The sequence below is a fragment of the Hipposideros armiger genome, unplaced genomic scaffold (genome assembly GCF_001890085.2).
Source record: "Hipposideros armiger isolate ML-2016 unplaced genomic scaffold, ASM189008v1 scaffold_112, whole genome shotgun sequence".
NCBI lineage: Eukaryota > Metazoa > Chordata > Mammalia > Chiroptera > Hipposideridae > Hipposideros > Hipposideros armiger.
The window spans coordinates 2,781,587-2,808,616 of record NW_017731462.1 but is presented as its reverse complement, the minus strand read 5'-3'; the positions used below and the strand labels follow the sequence as shown (position 1 = coordinate 2,808,616).

General features: G+C 34.8%; 1 protein-coding gene across 7 annotated transcripts in view; it reads left to right on the top strand.

Moving 5' to 3' along the window:
* SMARCAD1 (SNF2 related chromatin remodeling ATPase with DExD box 1) overlaps window positions 1-27,030 on the top strand; it is an 88,575-nt gene that overhangs the window by 39,720 nt on the left and 21,825 nt on the right. For 4 of the 7 annotated variants that reach the window (XM_019647537.1, XM_019647535.1, XM_019647538.1 and 1 more), the window contains 5 exons: window positions 4,367-4,470; window positions 13,013-13,114; window positions 14,090-14,171; window positions 15,633-16,024; window positions 24,451-24,650. In XM_019647537.1, coding sequence (XP_019503082.1) covers window positions 4,367-4,470; window positions 13,013-13,114; window positions 14,090-14,171; window positions 15,633-16,024; window positions 24,451-24,650 — 880 coding nt within the window. Of the gene's footprint in view, window positions 1-4,366; window positions 4,471-13,012; window positions 13,115-14,089; window positions 14,172-15,632; window positions 16,025-16,055; window positions 16,717-24,450; window positions 24,651-27,030 lie in introns of those variants that run through there. The other 3 variants (XM_019647539.1, XM_019647540.1, XM_019647542.1) reach the window with 2 other exon arrangements.

Below are 27,030 nucleotides of genomic sequence, written 5' to 3'. Positions count from 1 at the left end.
CCACGTCTGCTGGAGGGGAAGGGGAGGGGACGTATTGGCATACCTGTGTCTTTGGTTTTTTTTCCCCTGCTGATGATGGCTGTTTCACAGCAGGTGCCACCCTCTGTACTGTTTCTGTGCCCATTCTTGGGCTCAGCCTCAGTGTGTAGCAGCCACTCAGGCTGGAATGCTGCCTCTGCCTTCTTGGTCTGCTGATTGGGGGATTGCATCCTGACCCTCCACTGTTACCGAGTTCCCTGGGGCTGCAGCCAACACTGGACTGCATCTGTGGCTCCCATCTGTGTCCTCCCTGCCTTTTCCCCCCAACCCCTCTCCCCCGCTTGCCCCATATGCCCACCTTCAGTTTTCTGAATGCGCAGATCTCTCAGCTTGTAACTTCAAAGGGGAGGTTTTCTCACTCTTCCATGATGCTGATGTCATTCCTGGTTTGCATTTTAAGAAGTGTTTTGATGATTTATCATGGATGACTCATCACTACAATCAACTTACCTAATTAAAAAAAGTGGCTCCATAGCATTCCTCTAAACTACCCAGAGGATTAGTTTATTAACTATTTCTCTATTATTTGGCATTTATGTTTCCATTATTTTGTTATTTTAGTACTAAGCAGCCTTAGAAGTAAATGTTTTCATCATTATATCTTTAGCCTAAATTTTAAACTAGGATGCTGAGTCAAAGTGTACGCCCATTTAAAATTTTACATGTACTTCCATGTTACTTTTTTAAAGGTTGTACCAATTGATTCTTTTATCAACCGTGTATGAACAAATGTGCATTTCTCTTAAGTGGATTTTTTAGCTTTTAAAATTTTTTTGAAACTTAAAAATATAGGAAAATAGAAAATATATAATGTGTTCCCATGGTCCTACCATCCCTCTAAAAGTTATCTACCTCATTTTTTGCCCCCACAAAGTATATTGTATTGGAGTGGATTCCAAAGTTGATATTATTTCGTCCATATGAAATATTTTAAATTTATAATTTACTCTAATTTGAGCAAGGGAACGGTACTGTGTTGTGTGGGTGCTTCCTATGCAGAATGTTAAAATGTCTCTTTTTTTCCCCCCTTACTAACTGTGTGACTTTGGGCATTGTTGCCCTCTCTTCTGTGCACTAATATAGTAACAATAATAGTACTGAACTCATAGGCTGTTGAAAAGAAGTAATAAAGTCATTGTAAATTTCTTACTATAATATGTGGCACTTGGTAAATACATAGTAAATGGTAGCAGTCACTTGTTCTTAAGGCCATCTAATGACAGAAAATGGTATAGGAGAAGGTTGACTGTCTTCCTCATTAGTGTATACTAGCACTAACTGTAAAAGTTCCTAAAAATACTAGTCTTAATAAACATCTGTTGAGTTGTAAAACACTTTGGGAAATTTTACATATTCTTTCTTGTTCTCATAATATCTGAGTATTCCATAATCTTGCCATTGAAAAATTTGTAGAATAACTTTATTTCACAGTAGTGTCTAATCTTTTTTCATTGGAGCAGTTTATATCATTCAACTTATTAACTTAAAAAATATTTATTGTGCACATACCATTAGGTGCCAGATGCTATTTTAAAGGCACTGAGGATGCTCAAGGAAACAAAATAGACAAAACTTCTGCTCTCGTGGAGTTTAGAATCCTCATTAAATGTGAACTTCACCTGAGTTTTTTTCCTTCTCATTCTGTAGTCTACTTTGATATCATTTTTTTTTAATGTTGTCAGGTGGCAAGTTACAAGGAAAGAAGAAATCAGAGTTTTCTTGTTTTTAAGTAAATGTCCAGCTTCATCTTGTAATGGACTGGACAGTCATATCAGTCATCTTCATCTTAGGTACTGTCCACTTTTGAAGCAATGTATAGAATGGTGGCTTTGTCTCGCCACAGTAAGATAATGATATCATTAGGACAGGAAATTATTTTGGATATGTATTCGGCCAATTTCAACAAAAGTCCTTTTAAAATACCTATAAGAGATCTTGGACAGTTCCACAAATCATGATGTTGGACATTGGTTTTACCACAAATGAATCTCTTATAGGTGGAATCATCTTGCATATTAAACAAAGAGTATCTTTTATGTATTGCTTTCTGGAAGTTTTTATTTATGAATACTAAGTTACAAAAAAAATATCCAAAGTTTTTACCCTGTTTTAAAAGGTAAAAATATGAATTTATTTATGTCAGTAGTGTCTAGCATTTTTTTCCATTTCTCTGTATGTGTAAAAATAGGTAAAACATTTTTATGTGAGTGTGATTCTATTATATCTGCTGTATGGTAACTTTTCCATTTATTAGAGACATCTTTCCATCTTATTTTATTATAAAAGTCTGCCTCTTTTATACAGTGGCATTTATGTGTGTATCCTAATCTGTCTAATATATTGGGCAAGTAGACATTTTGTAGCATTTTTGTATGTACCATCTGCCTAAGCAAACAATTCCATCCGTTCTGTGGAGTAAAGTCCTAGAGAAGGAATTGTTGCACTAAGAGATATACACATCTGAAATTGAGACATACTATTTAAATTGCCTTCCATAGAGGCTGTTACAGTTCATAGTGTTCAAAAGTGCTTATTTACCACCGTCAATTTATTATTTTTAATCTTAGGGTGAAAAAAATTGTCATTTTATTTTACCTGTCTTTAATTCTTAATTAAATTGAACATCTTTTTTTTTTTCTGTTAAACTGTCTATTTGTGTTCTTGGTCCGTATTTTCTTTTGGCAGTTTTACGTTTTATCTTTTATTTTTAAATGTTGAATTTACGTGAAATTTATCTGGAGTGTGTGGTAATAATTTTTTTTCCCTTTGAATTGATGATGGGCATTCCCAATAAAAGAAGAGAATTTATGAAACACATAATTTGGAAGAGATATTTAGTGTAAAATATTAATTTGTTTTCTTTAGATACGTAGGAAAGTTTTAATTAATTATAAATAAAATAGTTTTAGAGATCGGTAACTACCGGTAAGCATTGTGTGCTGTTCGTAACCTTTTGTACTAAAATTTTAGATTTGCGTTTTCTCCCACATATAATTGCAAATTTTTGTCTTTAGCTATTTTATATATATGTAAAGATTTGGTGCCGTAATGCTAACCAGAAAAAAAAAAATGTATAGACACATATTTAAGGCTAAAGAATTCTTTATTGACAAAACAAAGCTCTTGCTCTTTTAGGAAAGAAGCATGTCTAGGTGACATGGCACAAGTTGTCTAGTTTGCAGGGTTTTTCAGATTTAGAATATTATTGACAGTGCTCATTTAACCCCGGCAAATGTATGGGTAATGATGGGGTGGTGGTTATATTTCCACTTCTTAAAGTGGATGCTGGAAATTAGTTGCCATTTGCGTAATGCACGTTTACTATGAAATCAATTGAGAGAAAAAAACCTAAGCATTCATACTGACATGTAATTACTGTGCTTTAAAAGGCTAATGGCATTCAGTTATGTATTTTGTTATAGCCATATTATGAAAATTTCAGGCTTACGACTTAAAAGCTGTCATGTTTGTATTTATTTTGAATATTGTATTCCTATAAGTTTTATTTCTAACTGCATAGTTAGTGTACTTATATAATTAATATTGATATCTGAAACTTTAGTAAGCTTTAGTAGACACTTTCATATTAGCACAGCAATATGTCTAAGGAATTTTCTCTCTGAAAGAAAGTATTTAAGAAATAGATAAATGTATACAAAATACATATTATAGCTTCTTAAAATCAGGTAGATTGAGTTTGTTTTCTTTTAGTCTTAGCAGAATATGCAAATTTTCTATTACTGTAGACTCCTGTGTTATACTCTCATTGGGTTAAAAGCATTAATCGCTTGAGCTATCTATGTTTCAGTTCCTCCTAATTTGTTAAATGAGAATATTGCCTAGTTTGTAGGTTTGTTCTGGAAAGGAAGTGAAACCACAATTTATAAACCCCCCTTGCAAAACCTGGTACATAGTAAACAATTAATGGTGTCAGTGATGCTATTTAGATAAGCCACACTCAGGCGACTCACCTTGTTTTTCACCACTGAACACTCAGTCACTGGGGATAGCGCCTTCCTTTCAATATTGCTACGAAAAATTACTCATCAATTTAGCAATGTACATTTTTAACATTAAATGTGATAGTTTACAAATACATTATTATAGTGATTTCTGCTTTTGAAAGACTGAAGAGGCTTTGTTCACTTTTCCTTCGATTCTTTTGACATTTATTGAGTACACATGACACAAAGAAGAAATAACATTGGGCATTATGTCAAGAGAACTATCTGCAAATGTAGTCATTATAATAACACTTTTGCTTTTGCTTTGCATTAATGATTCTTATACTATGTGTGCAAACTTTGAATGTCCTTCTCTATTTTAGAAGATGGTGGACCCAGAAAAAGGAAAATATCCTCTTCTTCAGAGCCATATGAGGAAGATGAATTTAATGATGATCAAGCCATAAAAAAGAAAAGACTTGACCATGTAAGTTATATTTGAATTGCAGTATTAAAGTTAGCTACTTAAGCACAGAATTTGAGTCTGTGGATATCAGACCTGAAAATCCACCTAAATGAATCTTCTTTCTTCTGTCTCACAACCAAGTCAGAAAATCTGCCTGCATTTCATTTGTGACTCTTTTTGCTTTCTTTTTCATGTATCCAGTATTAATTGTTTATCTGAGTTATAAAATTAATTTTTAAAATATTCGAGTGGTATATAAATACACTTTAAAATTAGATTTTATTTCATGAATATTATACATACATATGGTTAGACAACGCCTAGGAGAAACAGCTGTTCCCGCCACTAGCACCATTCCTCCTCCCCAGGGGCAACTGCTTATAACTCCGCTAGATGACTCCTTTGTTACTGAACTGGTTATCTAAAAATAATAGTGGTTATGTTTTATTGGGTTACTCTAGTTTTCCATTCATTTTACTTTATGGATAAAACTACTAAGAGGCCCCCCAGGGAAACCAGACACAGTCCTTCCTGTCTCTGCATTCAGACAACACAATTTCTTCTTGGTAATGAAAATAAATCACCACAATTAACTAAGTAACCTCTTCCTTTGCCTGTGGTTTAGTGGTATAAGAAGCCCAAAATAGCCAGGTGGCAATGTCAACTGTAATTTAATGGGACAATTGTTATGTCCCTACACAGAAGCATTCTTCTCTTGGGAACTAATACTGATGGGAAATAAAAATTCTGTGAGTGGATTTTTAGGGGTGAGGAACAGCTGTAGTGTAAGAGACTAGGCCCACCTTTTAGTTTACAGGCCTGTGTATAATGGCTGTGGGAGAAATAGCATCATATTAATTGCTGCTTCAAAACATTTACCGTGCTTGTAGTGCATCCTATTGGACAACAAACATATCAGGGTGTTATCTCGAAATTCACATGCTGAACTTTACTAAGTGATGCTACTGTGTGTAAACCAGCTGCTTCTAGGCATCGAACATGGTGAGATCAGTGAACTTCTTGGGCATGAATCCATTGATGCACTTTTCTTCCAGTGAAATCAGCTACCTGGTCAGACACATGGCTGTGTCACAGTGTACAGTGACTGTGAGTCAGGTTCCTATAGATCAGCGGTTCTCAACCTGTGGGTCGCGACCCCTTTGGGGGTCGAACGACCCTTTCACAGGGTTCACTGGGTACTCGTATTGGGTGTATCTGCATGTGGGCCTGGAGACGGATAGAGGAGCGATGTCTCGGTTCCTAAGACCATCGAAAATACGTGTTTTCCGATGGTCTTAGGCGACCCCTGTGAAAGGTTGAGAACTGCTGCTGTAGATGATGGGCTGCTCTAACAAAGTACCACTAACTGGGTGGCTTAACCAACAGAAACATGATCTCACGGTTCTGGACGCTAGAAGTTCAAGATGAAGGTGTTATAAGGGTTGGTTCCTCCTGAGGGCTGTTACATCGCTCTCCTTAGATTCTTTCTGGTGGTTTGCTGGCCACTTTAGCATTTCTTGGCTTGTAGATCTCTGTCTTCATCTCCACATTACCTACTCCCTGCCTTTCTCCAAATTTCTCCTTTTTATAAGGACACCAGTCATTGGATTAGGGCTCACCCTAATGACCTCATTTTCACTTGATTACCTCAGGAAAGACCCTATCTCCAAATAAGTTCCCATTCTGAGGTACTGGGCATTATTCACCATATGAATTTTGGAAGGACAAGTCAACCCATAGCTAATGAATACCAGAAGCAGGTGGATAGAGAAGGTAAATTCATACTCAGAGCAAGTTTCTATTACAGTCTCTACCATTATGAAAGGGGCCCAAAGTAATCAGCTTTCCACCAGACTGTTGGCTGAATCTCCCAAGGAATGGTGCTGTCATGGGAACTCATTGTTGGCCTCTGCTCTCGGCAGGTTGAGTATTCAGTAGTAGCAATAGCCAGATAAATCCTAGTATCAGAAAGGCTTATCGTGTGGATCTGTATCCACAGCCTCAATCTCTGTTTCAGTGACCATTTGTGTATATATAGACCCATTGAGCAAGCACCCAAGTGGCTATGATCTTATTGGTGTTCACAGAATGTATCTTGTCCAGCTGATTATTAAAAACCTCCTCTACAATAGATGCCCCTCGCTGAGCATTCACGTGGAACACTGTTATCCTTGCATTCTGTTCTCAGAAAAACTTCTGAGAAGTTCAGCAGTGCACCTCTTATCCAGACTTCTGGCCACTGATCTTCCAGCCTTGTTCTTCTCCTTAGCTGCTGTCCAGGATACATCATCGACCTGAACCTCTGGCAGTCTCTTTCTATACAACAGATACACTGCCCCAAGTTGTGCATAGAGCTTCACTCTTAAATGGGGTTATGTTATAGCAGTGGTTCACTTCACTTTCAGCTTTTTCTAACCATTATGTAAACTCTTTGAAAACGGAGTTCAAAATTTTCTTCTTTATCTGATCATAAAGAATTCCCCAAAGCGCCGTAGATGCTGGTTGAAGGAGGGGCAGCAGTAAAGCAGGAGTAGGTACTATGGGAATCTGAGAATTATTTGTACTAGTAACTTACTTGTACTTTCTGAACTGGCTCAAGTCCAGTCTAAAATACACCATTTCCATTTGCTGCTGCTCATGCTCAGTTTTAGACTTGTTGGATCAAATACCCGGATCACATAACAGCTCTAGTGTCATGGTCACTTAATGTCCTGTGGTCAACCATTTATCTCCTGTAAGGACCCCCCCATCAAGCCAACAGTTGTTTCACAAAAAGAGATCAGTGCACTGTGTTTTAAAAATGTGAATTGTTCCAATTTAGTAAATATGTTAGAGAACAGTTTGAGTATAACCTGAATTTTGCATTGTCTATGCAGTTTTTGTCTGTGACAAATACTAGATGAATACAGAAAACTGCACCAGCTGAACTGGACCACGTAGGAACACATAAAATGTACATACCTGAAAACATCTATTGGCTGCTTTCACCATGTTTGTTATCCCACAAAGTTGTGTTTTACTGTTCTTTCACATCTGTGGACTTTACTATTTGAAAAAAGCACTCACTTAGAGTCTAAATATATCTAAGCATTCTGGTTCAAAAATACCAAGCAGTGCATACAAAAGGAAAGTTTTAAGTTTTGAGGGGAAGCTTGAATCAAATGTTTGGGAAGAAATGAGAACATGTGATATACCCTCAGCAATGGGCATAAAGGAATCCACATTGTCACAAAACTAAAAGCATATTGCTGGGCCACCTTCAAATGTGAAGTCAGTAAGAACGGGTATAAAGAAATAGAAGAAAAGGAAAGATTGTTGAGCATTTGGATTAAAGACCAGAGTGAAAAAATCAGGAACAACCCTTTTCACCTGGATCTTTATATATAATGACCTTAAATAGAAATCACTGTACCCTGCACAAGTAGCTCCTTTTAGTGCCAGTAATGGTAGCTTTCGCAGTTTCAAACACTGCTATCAGCTGTCACACGAAGCCATCACTGCAGATGGGAAAGCTGCAAAATTGTGATAGAGAAGTAAACTGAAAGAGATGGCTTATATTTTGAATTAAATTTTCAGTTTTGATGAATACATGCCTCAAAGGATCCAAATGTGAAAAACAGAAAACATACTCTAGGATTTAAGGCTTTGAAAGGTAGCTTGACTGTGATGTTCCGTCTCAGTGCCTGGTAGAGACTTGGCGCTGAAGTCAGTAGTAATTTATCACTTACCAAACTGAGCCTTTTAAAACAAATAGCTAAAGTCAGCCTTAGAGTTCACTACAGGTATAGCAAAAATGGATGGACTGCCCAAATCTGCATTAATAATTTTACCTAATTCTTCCCTGTTATGGAGGAGTATTACGAAAACAAAACTACAGAATGAAAAAAACTTAACTTTTAAAATTCTTGTAATACATCAGGCCCATCCCTCTATAAAAGCTGAACGCAACCCAAAGCTTTTTTTTTCCCTTTTTCCTTCTTTTTGCCTCCAAAAACTACCTCTCTGATACAGCCCCTTGATAAAAGTGTGATAACATTCATGGCTTCCTATATAAAGTGAACATTTAAGATGCTAATTGCTGTTATGGAAGGTGAGAATGCAGATATGGTTATGGAATTTGGGAAGAGATTTAATGTCAGCATGGCCATTGCTACCATTATAGAAGCCTGTAGTGATACAAGAGTGTTACATTATGTGTGGTGGAATATTCTCGTTGACTTGATTTGTGGTTTTGAAGTATTTAATCTTTCAGAAAATTAATTTTTTTTTTTAATTCAAAGCAAGCAAAACAGCTTTAGGGAAACAGGTTGGAAATGAAGTTGTTGAAGAGTTTCTTGGGTTGTTGCTTATGGCCATATAGATGCAAAAGATGGTGACGTTCATAAAAACCAGAAACCTTAACACATCCTGTTACCAGGTGTTTTAAGTGTTGCTGAAAGAAAGCAGTTGTACTGGTTTGAGGAGAACAGCTTTAATGCTGAATGTAGGAGAGTCCTGTATGGCATCCAGTTGAGTTGGAAACATCCAACTTTAGTATGAAAGGAGGAGGCTAACAAAGCAGCAGAAATTTAATTATTTATTTTTAGTTTGAGCCACTAGAGCAGCGATAACACAAGTACAGCGAGCCTCGCCCTTCCGTAGCTGGTGTGACAACTTTCTGTCCATTTTCAGACAACCCTCCTCCTACCACTTTACAGTAACTCAAGAAACTTCAACCCTTGCAGTGCTAACATCCCCACGCAAACTTCAGTTCATATTTATTGTAGCACTTATACATGTCTTAAACATTTAATGTGTGTTCAGTTGTGCTTACCATTTTTTAAGGTTCCTTTTTTTAACGTGTCACCAATGAAGTTTTGAATGTTATACCTCTCACTGGATTGTTTCAACACTGTAGTTTTTATTTTCATGATTTTGCACAGCATAGTAATTTTTGGAAATAACGTATGTCAGGTTATAGCAGAACAGGCTGTAGTTGTCAAGAGAAGCTGACTTGACCTTGTTACAAAACCATGTGGGTCTGGGCTGTGATTTTGCTAGTGGGACTTGCCAGAGACTTCATCCAACACCCTCATTAGCCACAGATTCTTTGAGAATCATTGCATCTGTTTGCTGGTCAGGAAGTCCAAGTGTCAGGGCGCCTTGTGTTGCACTCTGGACCTATTGTCGAGCCCCATTCATAACTGGCAGTCTTAAGGGCTATTCCATAAACAGAGCAGCACATACCATAATGAGGTAAACCTTGCCTCCAGTATCCAAAGAGGCCAACCAAGTGTTGTACCTCTTTCTTAAGAGTCAAGCACTGTGCAGCCATTTGTGTGTGTATGTGTGTTTTAATTAAGAGTGGAATTTGCCATTTGCTCCAGATTGGACCCCCATGGAAATCTTGAAAGTCGTAGGCCCAGAATTTGAGGGTGGTTATTTCCCACTCTTTGATGTATATGTATCTTATTAAGGCCATCTAAGACACCTATTGCTTCCTGCTTATCAAATCAGATCAATGCGGTGTCTTCAGTATAGAGGAACAAAGTGATATTCTGTGGACTGTGCAGAATTGTCACAATCCTTGGGTCCTGTATTATGAAAGAGAGCAGGAGAGTTACCATAGCCCTGAAGACAGGGAAGGTATATTGATCACTGACCTTGCCCAGATAAAAACAAATTGCTTCTACTTGTCCTTTCTCATTGAGATAGGGAAGAAAACGCATCTGTTGGATTGATAACTGCATGGTTACATTGACCTGTTCCAGTAAAATACTACATCTGGCATAGCAGCTGCAGTTGAGGTCATCACTTGTTTGTTTATGTTAACCTAAAATAATTCTCCGAGGCCCATCCAGCGTTTTTCTAGGTGAGGCACCTTACATTGGGATGGGATGGTGGTGTCATTTTTCTGCAGTTCCTTCAGGAATGATGGTATTGCTGCTGCTACTGCTGCTGCTGCTTCTGTTTGAGCGGGGCAATTCTGATGACTTGGATTTGGTATTTCCTACAATAATAGCCCCTACTCCATGAGTCCAGGAGCTAATATGAGATTTCTGCCAGTGCCAAATATGTCCATTTCAACTCTGCATTCTGGAACCGGAAAAATAACCACAGCATTGATTTGTAACCCCCTGGGCCCACAGAGACAGATTTGGGCCCAAATTCCCATCATCTGATGTTTATAAGCTCTAGTGTAACCACTGGACCACGGGAAGTATTTTCAATCACAGAGATTAGCAGAGCTGGCAGAAGTGTGGGATCTGAGAGCAAACAGCAAATTACAGGAACACTATGTACTGGATGTTTAGTTTGTGCTATCGTATATTTGATTCCTAAAAGATATTTGCTGTTTTTCAGAAATTTTAACTTTTTATTGAGGTGAAATTCACATAGCATATAATTAACCATTTTAAAATGAACAATTCAGTGGCATTTAGTATGTTCACAGTGTTGTGCAACTACCACTCCTATCTAGTTCTAAAACATTGTTATCATCCCATAATAGCATCTAATACCTAAACCTAAGCAGTTTGTCCTCATTCTCTGCTCACCTCCCCAGCCCCTGGCAACCACCAGTGTGCTTTCTGTCTCTGGTTTTACTATTAGACACCTCAGTTTATTCCTACCATAGCTGGGGTTATCCATCTGTGACTTCTGAAAGGCTTGTTCTTTAGTTTCAGTGTCTTTAGGGGGTAAACTGAAGGTGGCAGCATGAATTTTTGAGGGCTTTGAAGTGCTTTCTCCAAATACTAATGTTTTATTACTCCCCTGCTCAAAATCCTATTGCTTTCTGAATAAATAATGAACTCAGTTTGGTACTTCAGAGCTTATACAATATTATTAGCTCTGGTTTCAGTTTTCAGCCTTATGGCCTATCAGTCCATGGCCTCTGTGCTTCAGCCCAAATGGCCACTTACTATTACAAAAACCCGTGGAGTTTTCTTTTTCCTACTCGAAACTTCCATAGCATTTTATTTGTCTCTGTCTTGTGGAATTGCCGAGGCTTCCAGTGGCCACCTGGTGCGCGTAGCCAGTTACCTAGAGGGTCACTGAGTGGACTGGGTGGGAGATTGAGAAATGGAAGAAATTAAATAAGAAAGAAAGACATAGAGACAAAAGCTGGGATCAGGAGGGATGCTCTGCTGCGGGTGGCGGAGAGAGTGACACTGTTTATTGGATACACATTGATTATATAGAAAGCAACTTCCCCTTTTGCAAAGGAAAATTCCCTTACAGCATGGGGGATTTTGACGGGGGGCTATTTGGGGAATAGGGGACCAATGTCCCTGATGTAAGGATTTGGAAGTGAGTTAATCTCTTGGCAACAAGTTACATGATTACACAGCATAGACTAATGATATATATTAAGTAGGTGAAACTGAGGCAAATAGAAACTGTCAGCAAGTCCATGGTGGAAAGTTCTAAAGTTCATAAGTCCATAATTAGACAGTGACATCTGAGGGTCTGATGGTTCAGTTCAGGAACTTCGGCTTTTCCATGGCACAGGAGATGAACTGAGCTGTTTCTCCAGCAAGTCCTCCTTTTGCTGTTCAGCTAACATGAAGTTTTGCAGCCTTTTCCTCAGCCCACAGAACATGGGCATCTGCAGCCACCTGCCATTCTCCACTTGCAGCCAGTCTGCAGTCTCACTACTCTGAGGCGGCTCCCAGCTTGGAACATCATCTTTTTCCTGTGTGTCACTTTATTTTTATCTTTAGGGTAGTGAAAGAAAAAATAGCCTTCAGTTGTTGGGTAAGAAAGGAGGTAGAAAAAGTATGTATGAGACTGTATTTTTCTTTATCTTGTTTGTATAGCATGTACAGATCAAAGCAGAGTAGGTAAATGCCTTTTAATTGACTGAATGCAAGATTTTTCTTAGGCATGAACCCAAAGAATCTTTTTTGCAGAAATGGGGGATTTTAACCAGTTTCTTCAAGTAATGTTAAGTGACAGAGAAAGAGAAAAGAGATTGTGTTAGAGAAATGAGCTATTTCCAGATTAAGGTTTAGTTTATATGTTGTTTACCTTCACAAGTTTTTATAATCATGTCACTTTTATGTTATGGCTAAACACTATTTCAGTCATTCTATGAATCAAAACTGAAGTAAAAGTAAACTTTTTTCTCTCGGTATTTGAAATGTGTAGGGGAGTATGAAACTCAGCACAGATGCTTTATATTTGATTTTTTTTTTTTTTTTTGCAACTCAGCACAGATGCTTTTTTTTTTTTTTTTGGCCATTAGCTTGGAGAGACTTCAATATACCTTAATTATTTTGAGTTAATATGGGAACATTCTAGTTGTTTAGCAGATTTATCTCATTTTGAGTACTATATGAATGAATGTGAGTTGTGAGGTATTGAATATGCAATCAACGTCTTCCAGTGATCTTAAACCAGCAATATTTTTCATCCTTAAAGATATAAATTTGTCAGTTTTTACATGAACAAAAAAACATTTTTGTGTTCTTCTGATTGAATGTAAAACTTCCAAATCAAGTCAAAATACAAAATGTAATCTGTCTAAAGACTATGGTTATTGATCTCTTAAATTGGTTCTCTTTGTTTTCCTCCCCATTAGGGAGAGGAATCAAATGAGTCTGCAGAATCTAGTAATAATTGGGAAAAACAAGAAAGTATTGTATTGAAATTGCAAAAGGAATTTCCCAATTTTGATAAACAGGTGAGTATTGTACAGAAATATAATTGGTGTGTACTAAATGTTTGTATTCCAAAATAGTGTGAGATGAGCCATATAAAAGCTTTGGGTGATTTTTGCATTTTTCTAATTAATATTTTCCTTTATTAATATTATAAAATAGGTTTATATGGCCTGATTATTTTTTACATTGTGTATTTACCTTGTTTGCCAACTATAGTATCAATCAGCATACTCATAACAAACATAACCATAGTAACTTAAGTTGTGAACTCAAGTAAATCATCTAGAAAGCCATCCATAACCCCAAATCAGTTTTAACTTTTTATTGTAACTTTTTTCCTTTAAATTTCTCAAAGAATTTTGAAGTGTAATACTGCATTTCAATGTGTTAATATTCCATAGCTTTGTTCTATTTGACAGATAGTGAAAATACTTTCATAGTCAGGAAAGACACATGCCAAGCCAAGCCTTCCAGTGCTATTGTAAAAGGACCGCTGTTTAGTCACTTGATTGTATATAGAAAGACCTTATTTGTTTAACACTTGGAATACATTTACACTTGCATTTGATTTATTCAGGTATATGTACAGATAGTACATCTGCTTAATTCTGATGAGCTGAAGGCAAAATCTTGCTGCTACACTGGTTCTTTACATTGTTGAAACTACATGTTTTGAAGTTGGCAGTTTGTAAAAGCCTAGCTGCATGTTGAAATTTAATTGAGCAAACATTTGATCCTCAAGTGTTCAGAGCGCTTCATAGGGAAAGTAGAAATGCAAAAAAAAGCCAACCTTTTTTCCCTTTGAAGACTTGGATATCTGTGGAGATGAAATTACATACACAAAAGCATTTGCAAAGCGTAAAAACAAGTGTGAAATCATCAGATACATTCTATTAAATTTTCAGTTTGATTCACTTATTTTTAAAAGAGATCAAAGTTTTCTTTTGTACGAGTTCTAATTTTAGATTTTTAACAGATCAATAACTTATTTCTAGGAACTAAGGGACGTACTCAAAGAACATGAATGGATGTACACAGAAGCTTTAGAATCTTTAAAAGTGTTTGCAGAAGACCAAGGTAATTAGAAAATACAAACTTCCTATTCTATATTTTTTGTATATAAGAAAATAGTAAACCTGTTATCTAATAATCAGAGAATGGGATTGCAAAAGATGTTGGAAATAATAATGTCAAAAGTTTTTAAATGACTAGTTCCCAAATGTTTTGACCTATTCTTTATGGCAGTATAAAATGAAGCTCTAAATATCTCTTTCTGTTTGTTTGGATAATTTTCTTTTATATGGCTACTTTTAAACTGCTATGTTTTACTGAGTATAAAAGAAATATTTTTACATTTTAATAGCTCTCAGGATGGATCTTATGATTGCTGGCATCATCATCACTGTAACATAGATGTCCTAGCCTGCACTTGTGTGAATGGCAAAGGCCCCGGTATCAGAAACTTACAAGATTGGAATCACTGCCGTGGAATCAAGTCCCTGATCCCATAGTGAAATACTCTTAACTTTAGGAACCAAATGTTTATGAGAAGTAGTGGGGAAGAGTTGAATCACACATGTTTAGTAACACCCTTAAGCAAGAATCAAGTACACTAGTTCTATATAATTGGTTTTAGGTTTTTCTTGTTTTGTTTTTTTCATGAATTCTTTTAAGAAAGGTTGTACTGCAAATGCTTTTGATGGCAGAGAAATGATATTGTGTGGAGAAAAGAAAGCCACTGATATCACCAATTCTTAGTCTAATAAATGATTCAGAAGAGATAGATTATGAATGTGAAGAAGTTTGAAGAATACCTTATCCAGGTTATCTTACTTACATTTTTTATATATGCTCAAGAAGGAAGGTATGTGATAATCTGTGTGTATGTCTGAAAGCTCTTTGAGTTAGTAAAACAAACACATTTTAATAATAAAGTATTGTGTTAAAGATTCATTGATACATCTTTTCTTACTGGTACATAAAATAACTACCTTCAATCACAGGCATCTTAATCTATGGAATGTGATACTTTAATCAGTGATAAAGTAGTGGTGCCTTTAATAATACCTTTGAATGATTTTTTTCAAGTAATGTTGAATTTAGATTATTTGGAGATGGTGAGGTAAAAATTAATTATAATGTGAAAAGTTTTAATTTAGGGTGAGCATTGTTTTTGCAGTGTTGGCATAGGGATGGGGCTAAGTAACAGCCGGGACATCTTGTGGATATGCACCTGCCGTTTATATTTTCAGGACCTTTATTAGAAAATGGGAGTTTATATTTAATCCACTTTGAAAAAGAAGTTATCACCGTTTTTGGAAATTACTTATTTCAACTTATTGTATAACTTCAAATTCTACCTCAGTATTCCTGTTTAGAGTATATCAAGATTTAACAAGAAATTATAGTTGAATTTTGTATTCAGAAGGAAAATATACATGTTTAAATATTTTTCTTATCTTATTTGAAGTCTTATACATTTTTATATTTAATTTATATCTTTGTAATTTAGTTATCTTTGTCTTTCTTTGTACACAGATATGCAATATGCTTCACAAAGTGAGTTTCCAAATGGAAAAGAAGTTTCTTCAAGAAGTCAAAATTATCCGAAAAATGTAACTAAAACAAAACTGAAACAGAAATGTTCCATGAAGCCACAAAATGGTTTTAACAAGAAACGTAAAAAAAATGTATTTAATCCTAAGAGAGTTATTGAAGACTCTGAATATGATTCAGGTTCTGATGTCGGTAGCTCACTAGATGAGGACTATAGTAGTGGTGAAGAAGTGATGGAGGATGGCTATAAAGGTAAAATTCTTCACTTCCTTCAAGATGCTTCAGTTGCTGAACTTACTTTGATTCCTCAGTGTTCTCAGAAAAAGGCTCAGAAGATAACAGAACTCCGGCCCTTTAATAGTTGGGAATCTCTGGTAAGGCTACATTCTTTTTTTCCCCCCCTGTGTGTGTGTGTGTGTGTGTGTGTGTGTGTGTGTGTGTGTGTGTGTGTTTAATTCACAGTACCGTTTATAGTCAAGGTGTCTTCAGCCCAGGGAAGCATAGATGGGTGGCCTTATCCTGTGTAGAGTCAAACATTACTTTCATTGTAAGCCAATAGTATTTCAAATAGTGTCATATGACCTAATTTTGAATGAATTAAGGGGTGATTTTCCTGAAAAAACCCAAGCTGATTGGCTAGGCATACTGTCACTCATTCTTTTGCATAGAAACTTGGTTCATTTCACTGCAGAAGAAAAAATTAGAGCTTACATTTAGGAAGGAGTTGTTTGCTAGCCTGTTCTGATCTGTTACTGCTGAGACACCATGCAGAAAGCAAGAATGTGGCAGAAATTTTACAACTACTTAAGAGCAGTAGCAACGTCCAGGGGAGCTCCATGATTCAAAATGCCAGCCTAAGTGTTTTATGCTTCACTACAAAAGAAGCACTTGTTTATTTTCTTTTTCTTTTAAAAATGACAGCTCAATCTCTAACATGTTTTTCTTGGTTAAACAACGCGGCCATTTTATGGAGTGTAGCAGGCTGCAGCGTTTTTAAATGGAAAGATAGAAAAGTGTGTGGAAGCCTAGAATTCGGGCGTTAGGTGAAGGGAAGGCATAAGTACTGGTAAGTACACTGTGCATGATCATTTTCTGGAATTTGATTTCCTATAAGCAAGTTTTATCCAAAATACCTGTCTTTTGATTTTTATAAATGTCAACAGCAAATCTTACTCAGAAAAATAAAAGAACTCTCTTTTACATTTTGCTTCGACTTTTGTGAGAATGTGGGCTTTTAGAGCATGAATTGTAAACAGGCCCTGTTGTGAAAGTTGTGGATTATTTTGCTTTATAAATTTCTGGGAAGTTTTATTCCCTAACTTGGAGTAAAGTTGCTTTTGTGATTAATTTTATAATTGTGACAAATCTATATGAGCATAAGTTCCCTTGATAGATGTCTTAAAGCTGTGGAATGGGAGGGCCCTAAACAATGATTATAAAGCATTTTTTGAAAAATTAAAATATTTGAAAAATATAGAAACAAAATTACTATTTTCTGGCTTAAAAAAAAAAAAAAGCCATTTGTTTTGCCAGAGGCCTTTGCTTTTCCAGAGAACATCCATCAAAGCAGGCTCTTCCAAAACTTGTTCAGCTTTGCCTGAGTGATTTATGTGTTAAAGTATTTGCTGAAGGGCTTTCTTGTTCTTCTTTTCTTCCTTTTCTTCTTTCTTTTAATCTTTAATGGCCTCCTGTGTTATTACAGAGTCGGATTGCTCAGGCTTGTTGGAATTCTTATTTAATAAGGAATGCAGCTATCTGCACTAGTGTGTTTAGACACTGTAACTACTTGCCCAAAGATCTTATAGTAACAGTAAATTAAACCAGAGTTACATGTGCCAGATGCTTTTTAAAATATTCGGCAACTTAACATGTAGAAAGCATATTTTCCTTACTAATTAATTGGCATAGTTTAAATTCGTCTTAACATGAATTTGTAGATTATGGATTACCTAGTTAAACCTTGTCCTCTTTCTAAAAGTTGAACTGAAAGACTATTTTTTGGTAGCCATGCATGTGAATATTATTTTATGTAAGTTAAAAAGTAAACTTGCTTCTTGAGTTCATCAACTACAGGGTTTTGCTGTTCTGAAAAAAATAGGTAAATGAAGAGGTTTGGGATATGAACAGTTAAAATTAGCAAGTCAATGTATATAAGCTTTGAGTTTTAATTAGCTTGAAACTTTAAGCATATCAATGGAAAAGTCATATATTTTGGTACTAAAAAGCTATATAATTTACTACTTCCCTATTATTCAGAGAGGTTTGATATGTACTGTAATGTACTTGTAAACAACTTCAGAATGAAACAAGAAAAAGCCATTTACTTTTGTTTTATAGCAACCATTTTTAATTTTTCCTGTGAGGAGAACTAGTTGAAATTGTAATTTTGTCAATCATACTTTAATGAGAATTATAAAGCACTATATATTCAGAACAGCAGGCGAATGACCAGTAAACTCTTAACATTATTGTTGAAAATTATTTAGTCTTTGGAATTTGGTATAAGTATAAAATTCATTAATATTTCCTTTAAAAATGCATATTGAGCCAACAAACCAATTACATGCATACATTTTAATTACGGTTTTTGTTAAAACTAAAGTCTGTCGCATCATTGGTAGCTTAAGTGTAATCATTAGTATTGTATTTCATGTTATTATTTTACTATAAAATTAGTTTGAATGTGAAAATTATGTTAGCTCTGCCTTTTAAAATAAAATTTGAAAAGTTGTACATCGTTAGGACTTTCTTGTCAGAGAATTACACTTTTGAGAATTACACTTTTTAAAAATTAAGATGCTCTCAGATATTCTAGTCACCCCATTTTACATGAGGAAAAAATGGTTATTTAACAATGCATGCATTATATGAAGTTGTTTATGTTTTCAGCTTTATACCTATTTTTTTCCTTGAATCAAAACTTAAATATTGTTTGTCAACTTTTCATAATTTATCTATTTTATGTATTTTTCTGCTTAACAGCATTAAAGTACGTGCTTATTATAAGGAACCACATCATTAAATCAAGTAGACTTTGGAAATACAGGAAACCAAAAATGTCATTAGTTTTAAAACATGTACTGTTAATGTGGTAAAATTAGGATTTTTATTGCCAAATTTAACACATTTGATAGCATAAGTTCACCAGCCACTTACTGAAGTTTTGAGTAGCCTGTGCAAAGTAGGGTGAGGATGCTATTATGTCTGTGATAATCTTATTACATTGAATCTTTATACTTTAATCAGAGTAGTAATGTATACTGACCAAGTCAAGTAAAACTCATTCATGAATAGCTCAACCTAAAAACTTCATATATGCATCGACTTCCTTCCTTAACATTTAGATCAATGTCGACATAGTTTTCCTTGATTGTTAACCAAGCAACCCAGGTTGAGATCATTTTTTAGTTCATTTATGCTCCTCATTATGCTGTTCCCATTTACTGGTACCTTAGACCACAGGTATGTTTTTTGCTTTGTTTTCCTGGTGGTTATAAAAATTTGTCATTCTAAATTTGCCATTTAAAGCATTTTAATGCTCACTGCTGCTTTATTGACAGGGTGGCTTCAGTAAATTTGTGTATGAGATTACAGTGTTCAGATTTTGTTTTAATTTTCATAAGTTGTACTCAGTCCTCAAGACTGTTACTTGTTAAGGGGGAAATTAAATCTGCTTTTAAACAATTTCTCCCTTCCTGTCGAAATAAAAAAAATGTTTGTACTGTAAGAGCGACACATTGTGGCAAGAGAGAGGTACTTCAGTTTGTGGCTATTTAAAGGAAAAAGGTTCTCAGAGTGATAAACTTGAGTTTTTAATTGTAGCAGTTAAAGCCATATTGATGTTCTTTTTTTCATGTAATTATCCAGCAAGTAACAATTATTTTTTTTTCTTCTCCCTGGAAAAATAGCTTTATTAATTTATTTTTAAAGAATGATTTGTTTTCATTGTCTAAAATTGAAACAGTACTTGCAAGAACAAAGAAGAAAGTATAGTAAAAATTCTACCAAATATACCCACCACTTAATAATTTGTTGAGTATCCGTCTATTTATGCATACATTTGTATAATTCATATTAAGTAACCTAGATCATATTTTCTATGCTTATCAATAACTTTAGATTTACTAGTAGATCTTGCATTTACAGAGTACTTTGTAGTTTCTAAATCTGTTTTTGGTGAAGCTAAGCAACTTACAAGATTGTTAAATGCTTTTTGTCTTTAGAAAACAGTAACAGAACCGTATAGAGTGTTCTTACATCTTTCCTTAAGTGCTGGACCTCCCACCCCACCCCCATTACCCCACAAACCACCCTAATGAAGATATTGTGGAATTAAATATTAGGGTTTTTAAAAAATGTTTCGATTTTATTATTTATGCATGTATTTAGATTAACAAGTTAAGTAATTTTATAGGCTTGTTCTGCCCCCAAATCCATATCTATCCTCTTCCCCCACCTCTTTCTCACACTGCAGATAACTGCTTTCACTTCTTTTGTCTGATTCTTACCACTTCTGTTATCGCTAGGTAATACAAACATAATGCTTTTTAAAATTTTTTCAGTTGCAGGCATTATCTACTAGCAGAGCATCATAGACGTAACATTATGGTAGGATTTGCTCTCTTCTTACTGTCTGTCTCAGTTCACATTCTATTTACTATTCTCCAACCCTACCAATGTAAGTTAATAATGTGGTAATTTAGAGATCATTTTTTTAGTGTCACATTGTTATGACTATGTAAATACCTTTTACAGCTGAGCCATGTAGTGTACTACGTGACTATTTCCTTGCTCAGCATTTTGTTTTCTCTACATTTTGTTTTCTTTAGTTATTAGCTGTCTTGGTTTTTCTGTATGCTTAGTTGTCTATATACTTACTACTTTGAACTCTTCCCCAGTTGTGTAATTTCCCCTCAGTTTTTAGACACGTTTGGTGTTTTGTCAGTTTCGTGTTCTTGAGGAAGTGCCGTCTGGAGTCTTACAGCCTGCTCCTATCTGGAGTGGTCGTGTTACCGGCCAGCTCATCGGCTCTGGCCCTGGGGCTCCCTTTCCCAATATCCTGAGGAATCCTGTCACCTCTCTTATGTTGGACCTCTTGCTTCTGAATTTCACTCATGCTTCTTTATTCCTTGAGTTTTGTAAATACTGAGTAGGAGGAGGGTGAATAATATAGTGGAGCTAGGTGGCCTTGTTTTGAATCCCAGTTCTGATATTTTCTAGCCATTTATATGACCTTAAATTCTCTCTGTTGGTCTATTTCTTCATCTGTAAGTGAGGTGTAAGTATGGTACCGACCTATGGGGAAATCTAAGGATTAAATAAAGTAAATGTCCATTTAATTGCCTAGCTCTTAGGAAAGGTATATACATAATATTTTGCGTTGAAAGTATTGTATATACTATTAGTGAAATGCTAAGAAACCATTTGTTTACTGCGTATCTCCCAATATCAGTTCTAGCCATACTGAATTAATCTTTTTCGGATCAAACCAATTTTCTCTCTTTTTTTAACCCCCTCTGGTCTTTTAAACAGATTTATGGATGATTACATTACAAACAATATATTAAGACTACATTATTCAGCCTCTCTTGTGATAATTTGATAAAGTCCTGTCCAGTGGAATGTAAGCAAAAATATGTTAAGATTTTTTGAAAAATGTCCTTAAAGGATCCCTTCTTCTTGTTTGCCAAGATGTCATTGTGATGGTGGGAAGCATTAGAGTTCTTTCTTGATTTTGAACCACTATACCACATCTGAACTGCTTTCTCAGGTCCTCATTTACATGTGAAAGAAATAAACATGTTTTATTTAAACCTGGTGTTTTGGGTTTATTGTCACTTACAACTACTAATCCTAACCAATTCATCATTCATTGAAATTTTCTTAAAAAATCTGTCTGCTGAAGTTTTAATTTATACACAGTATATCACTACTAGATAGATTGAAATTATAAACTAGCAACAATAATTTGGATCATGTCTAATGTTAGCTTATATGGGGGGAAGGGGAGGAAGAGTGGGGAGCCCCAGGGAATTAAGTTTTAAAATTGGACTTTAAGAATTAACCAAAGTTCAATTAAAAATCTTAGTAACCAACTCAAACCGTTGCAGAATTGTCAAATGCGAGTTGCCTTTTGCACTTTCCTTCATTGCCCATACGAGAATTTCAAACCTAGAAATCAGAACAGTATAATGAACTCCCACGTGCGCACCTTGAGCTTCCAGCCTATGTCTGATCTTCTTTCACCTATACCCTCATCCACTTCCTTCGGTCTCGTATTATTTTGACGCAAATCTCAGACCTCATTTTATTTCCATAAAAATTTAAATATGTATCTCAAAAAAGGTTTTTTTTATCCCTTAAACCACAGTAACATTGTCACATCTAATAAAAATCATCAATAAATCCTTAATATTAGAAAATATGCAGTGTTCAAATGTCTAGTTTCTCATAAATGCCATAAATATTTGTTTGTTTTTTCAGTTAGTTAGAATTAGGATCCAGATAAGGCCCACACACTGCAGTTGCTTGATAGGTCTTTTTAACTCTGTTAATCTGTGGAGTCCTCATCCGTCTACCTCTTTTTCTTTTCCTTTAATACCTTTGGTGAAAAAGCTGAGTCATTTGTTCTATAGCTTCCCAGTCTGGATTTTTCTGGTTGCATTTCTCTGGTGTAATTTAACATGAACACGTTCCTCTGGAACAGTATTTTCTGGAAAGTTATCATTAGAAGGTTCAGTGGAGCTAGTATTGTTACATGGTTAGTGATGTGCTCTTTCATCAAGACATGGTAATGTCTGGTTGTGTCTTTTTTCTAATGTTAGCGTACCTCTTCTCTAGATTCTGACCTAATGAATTGGTCTTCTGTGGGTCAAAACAATTCTTTCTTAGTCTCCTTGCAAAAAAGTGCCCATGAAGTTTTGTCCTTTCCATTGTATTACCAGATGTGACACTTAAAATTATTTGTTGCATGTCTTTTTCCATAACCATAACCCACATGAGGGCAGAGACTGTGCCTATATAACAGGTACCTTCAACAGCCAGGGTAGTATTCTCTAAAAATAAGAACATAATAAATGGTAGTGGGTTACAGATTAGAAGTTTGTTTAAAAAAAAAATTTAGGGTCTTAATTTAAAAAAAAAACTTACGGAAATACTAGTTATAGTGAAAAGAAAAGAGCATGGACTTTGGAATCTATTATCCTGCTTTATGACCTTGGAAATTGAAGCTTAGCTTATTCATCCAGAATTGGTAGACTAATGTTGCAATTGCTGTGAGGATTTAATGAGTTAGTGAATAAAAGACATCTAATAGTTTCTAGCACATAAGCACACAATATATGTTCCTCCTTATTTTCTGATTATTGTTTCTTTCACACACATACACATCACAAACACACACACACCACAATGCGCGTGAGATTGTTTTTGTTGTTGTTGTTGTTCTAATGGGACCTCTTTAAAATCTTCAAGACACTGGTTCTCATATATCCCGCTGTTTACATGAAAATGTAAGGTAGTCAGCAAATAAATTCATACATCACAATGCCGTTTTGTGAAGGTAGTAAATTTTTGTTTTATTTTTTAATCCTGTAGTACATTAATAACATGGTTTAGAATAGATTGAAGATTTTATTTCTTACCAACTTATTCTAGATTAGATATAAAAAATTGTATATTATTATAAACTATTTTTTATGAAATTATCTTAATATGCACTGTAAGCGTTGAATTTCTGTTGTTTGAGATTCTCTGTGAATTCAGAAACACTGTGATCACAGGGATTATTTAGGGTTGTTAATGTGATTCTTGTTGTAACATGAAGGAATATGTTAAGTAAGATGCCATGAATCAAAATCATGATGGTTTTATCCTAACAGATGGTTTTACTTTAGTTTCTTTTATTCCATTCTGGATTGTGGGCTTTTTCTTTTTGCCCAACAAACTTTCAAACAGCGATTGGGCTTTCTGATCCTTTTCACTAAAAATATTTTTTTTGCAGTGTTCTTCAGGATGTATTTTTTCAGCTACCTATATGGAAAAATTCTAATTCTGTTACAGCTTTTACATTACGAAATGTTCAGTACCTCCTTTACAAAAATAAATACAAATACATTTTGGAAGAAATTGTTTGAGTTTTCACACAAAACCACTTACACAGGTGTTGTATTGAAATTTTTTAAAAGAGTTTTATCAAATTATTGAATTGGTCATAGTTAACTTGTGATTCATGCAATATCTTTTCAAGTAATAGTCTCAGTTTAGGAGTAAATATCCAGGGACAAATAATGATTGGAAGCTTGAGGGATTGCACTTTGATGATAGGTAAGGAAAAGTATGTTTTAGGAAGATTGATCTTATTAGTAATACGTCAGTCATAGGAAGTGACAAAAATGGAAGCAAGGGATCAAGTATGCAGTTACTACATTTGGTACAATTACTTTTGGTAATAAAGGTGAATCTGAGATTTTGAAGACAGCTTCATAAGAGACATTAGCAAATAATGTTAAGTTTCTCCTATAAGAGAACAGCTACCAGGGTCAAAGTAACAAGCTTGGGATTGTGCACTTTGGGGAAAAGATACTTTATTTCAATATGATAAATTTGAGGTGATGGTAGGATTATTAAAGTGAAACATGGGAATTTAAATGTAAACATGAAAATTTAGGTTCTCTTAGCTTTTGATTAAGGTCATTAGTAAAAGTTTAAATTAATAAACGTTTTTCCCTTAAAGAAATTGAGACTGGCTTCCTGTTTACTAGATCTGAACTGTTAAATTATTTTTCTTTTCATGCCATAGTTCACAAAGATGTCCAAAACTAATGGCTTATCAGAAGATTTGATATGGCACTGTAAAACACTGATCCAGGAAAGGGATGTAGTTATAAGGCTTATGAACAAATGTGAAGACATTTCAAATAAATTGACAAAGCAAGTTACCATGCTCACTGGAAATGGAGGTGGATGGAACATAGAACAACCTTCCATTCTGAACCAAAGGTAATATTTGTTGTACACTCATTTATTATTTTAACTCAGTTGTATAAAATTTCTGAACTTATTTCTGTATTGTGCCTAGGGAACTTAAATGTGGAAATTATATGAAAACTAATATTAAGAGGGAAACCTAAGATTTTCTGTAATGGCACATAAGTGGTATATGAATTGTTTCACACTGATTGCTGTCCTCTCCACCCTCCACCCTCCCCCAATCAGGATATTTTACTCCATCCTATCATAAATTAGAGAGAGGAAATATCACGGTCTTACATAATCTCTGTGTTTCTTGTCTGATGACAGATAATTTCATATATAATCACAGAAACTAAAAAGGTGGTTTTAGCTACTTCTTCCCATAATTTGGTACTTTAGAAAGTCAGCTGCTTACTTGCATCAGTGTAAAAATTTCTGTCTTAGCTCAATTTTTTACATCATAAATTAAGTTATTAAAATATTCTGTATCTGTGATAAAATATTTTTTAAATGCTTCCAAAAGCCCATATTCTTAAATCTCTTTTTGGGGTAGAAACACATCAAAAATTAAAAGGACACTTTCATTAACTAGATTATATAAGGAAAAATTATAAAAAGCATTTTTAAAACGCACATTCCCTAAAACTATTACTTTCAGTAAATACCTTATAATTCTTGCAAAAAATAGACACTAAATTCTTTTTTATAAAACATTGGTCCAATAGCCAGTATGAGTTAAAATAACATTTTGTAATTGTGAGTGCTATTTTTCATGGTGTTGGGATATTGGGATGGGGGACATTGTTTTCAACTTCCTTAAAAGTTTATTTTTAAGTGGTTTGGAGACTCAGAACTGTTGAGTATACTACCTTTTTTGGGGGGAAATGAACTTGTTTACAGTTTATAATATTTATAGCAGCAAAAACATGGAAACTATCAAAGTTAAAAAAACCGGAGAATAGTTAGAATGAATTATGGTATATCAGTACTATGCAGTGTTATGCAGCTTTAAAAATGAGTTACATCTGTTCAGAATATTTCTGATAGGTATTTAATAAGATTAGCACTAGAGTCTCATTAAACTTAATTACCTTAGTTGGTGATTTTATTTACTACTTCTGGCAGTTTTTTAAGTTCATGATCAAAGCATATTTGCTGATCATTGGTTAATTAAAAATCAAGGTGTGGTTACTGGCCTTTAATAGTAAGCTACAATCTTTTCTGTGCCCTTCTAGAGTACTATGGGATGGTGTAGGGAAACGTGATGCAGTTCCCACAAAGAAGCTCTTTTCTCTGTTGCATAGAAAGAACTATGGCCATGTCAGCAAATTCATCTCCTAAAAGTTAGTTGGAGCTGCTCCTTCTTGTTCTACAGCATTGGATATGGGGAGTTCTTCACTCTACAAGACTTACCCAGTTGAGTCTACTTTGCATAATTTGGATTTTTTTTTAAATCAAGTGCTTTATTGCATCACTTAAAAAATTTCTCTCTCAAACCCACATTTACAAAGTCCTGTTACTTGTAAATAGTATTATCAGGTAATAAACTATCCTTTCCGTTAGACTGAGGATTTTTTAATGAAATATTTAATAGATAAGAAAAGCAGTTTTTTGTTTTTAAGTGCTTATTGGACTTAGTCCAAAGTACAGTTCTAAAAACCTGTATAGATAGTCTCTTTAGAGTTCATTTAGATGCACTTTTAGGGGGTGAAATTTGTTGTATTGGTTTTTGTTTTTTTTGCCAAGTTGAGAGTTAGACACCAAGCAATTTTACTTATTATACTGGCCAGGCATCATGGCTGCTTATTAGTATACAGACATCTTAACAGAACAATTTTTTTGTATCAAAGTTTACTTTGAAGAAAAATTATATTAACTGTTTATTTTCCTATTATAAATGTATATGGATTATAACAGAAGGAAAACTGCTTTTTAGAGATAAAGGAAATACAGAAGTACCATAATACCTTGTTAAAAATGAGGTCTTTGCAGGAAAAAATTAAATTTTTCATATGTATCTCAAAACCATTACATTCATAATCTTTATTTTAAAATGTCAAAACTAAAATTGCCTAAAATTAAAATGTAATACAATGAGGGAAAAGGGGTGAAAAAAAAAAACACCTCAGTTTATTTTATTCCTACTGTAGATGGAGCCATTTCTCAGGCTTTACCAATTTATCTAAAATTTATCAGCTTTAAACTGTTGTAACTGAAAAGATTTTTCAAATGTTTAATGTAAAATATACTTAATGGTGTGTTCTGTCTTTTCTGGACTAAATCTAACAAGGTTCTTCTGATCTTGTTCTCCCTCACTTGACACTATGGCGCCCGATCCCGTTTCTAACAGTTGCTATAAAAAACTATTTGACAATGGTTTGAATGCAAATCAATACTGCAGATGTGG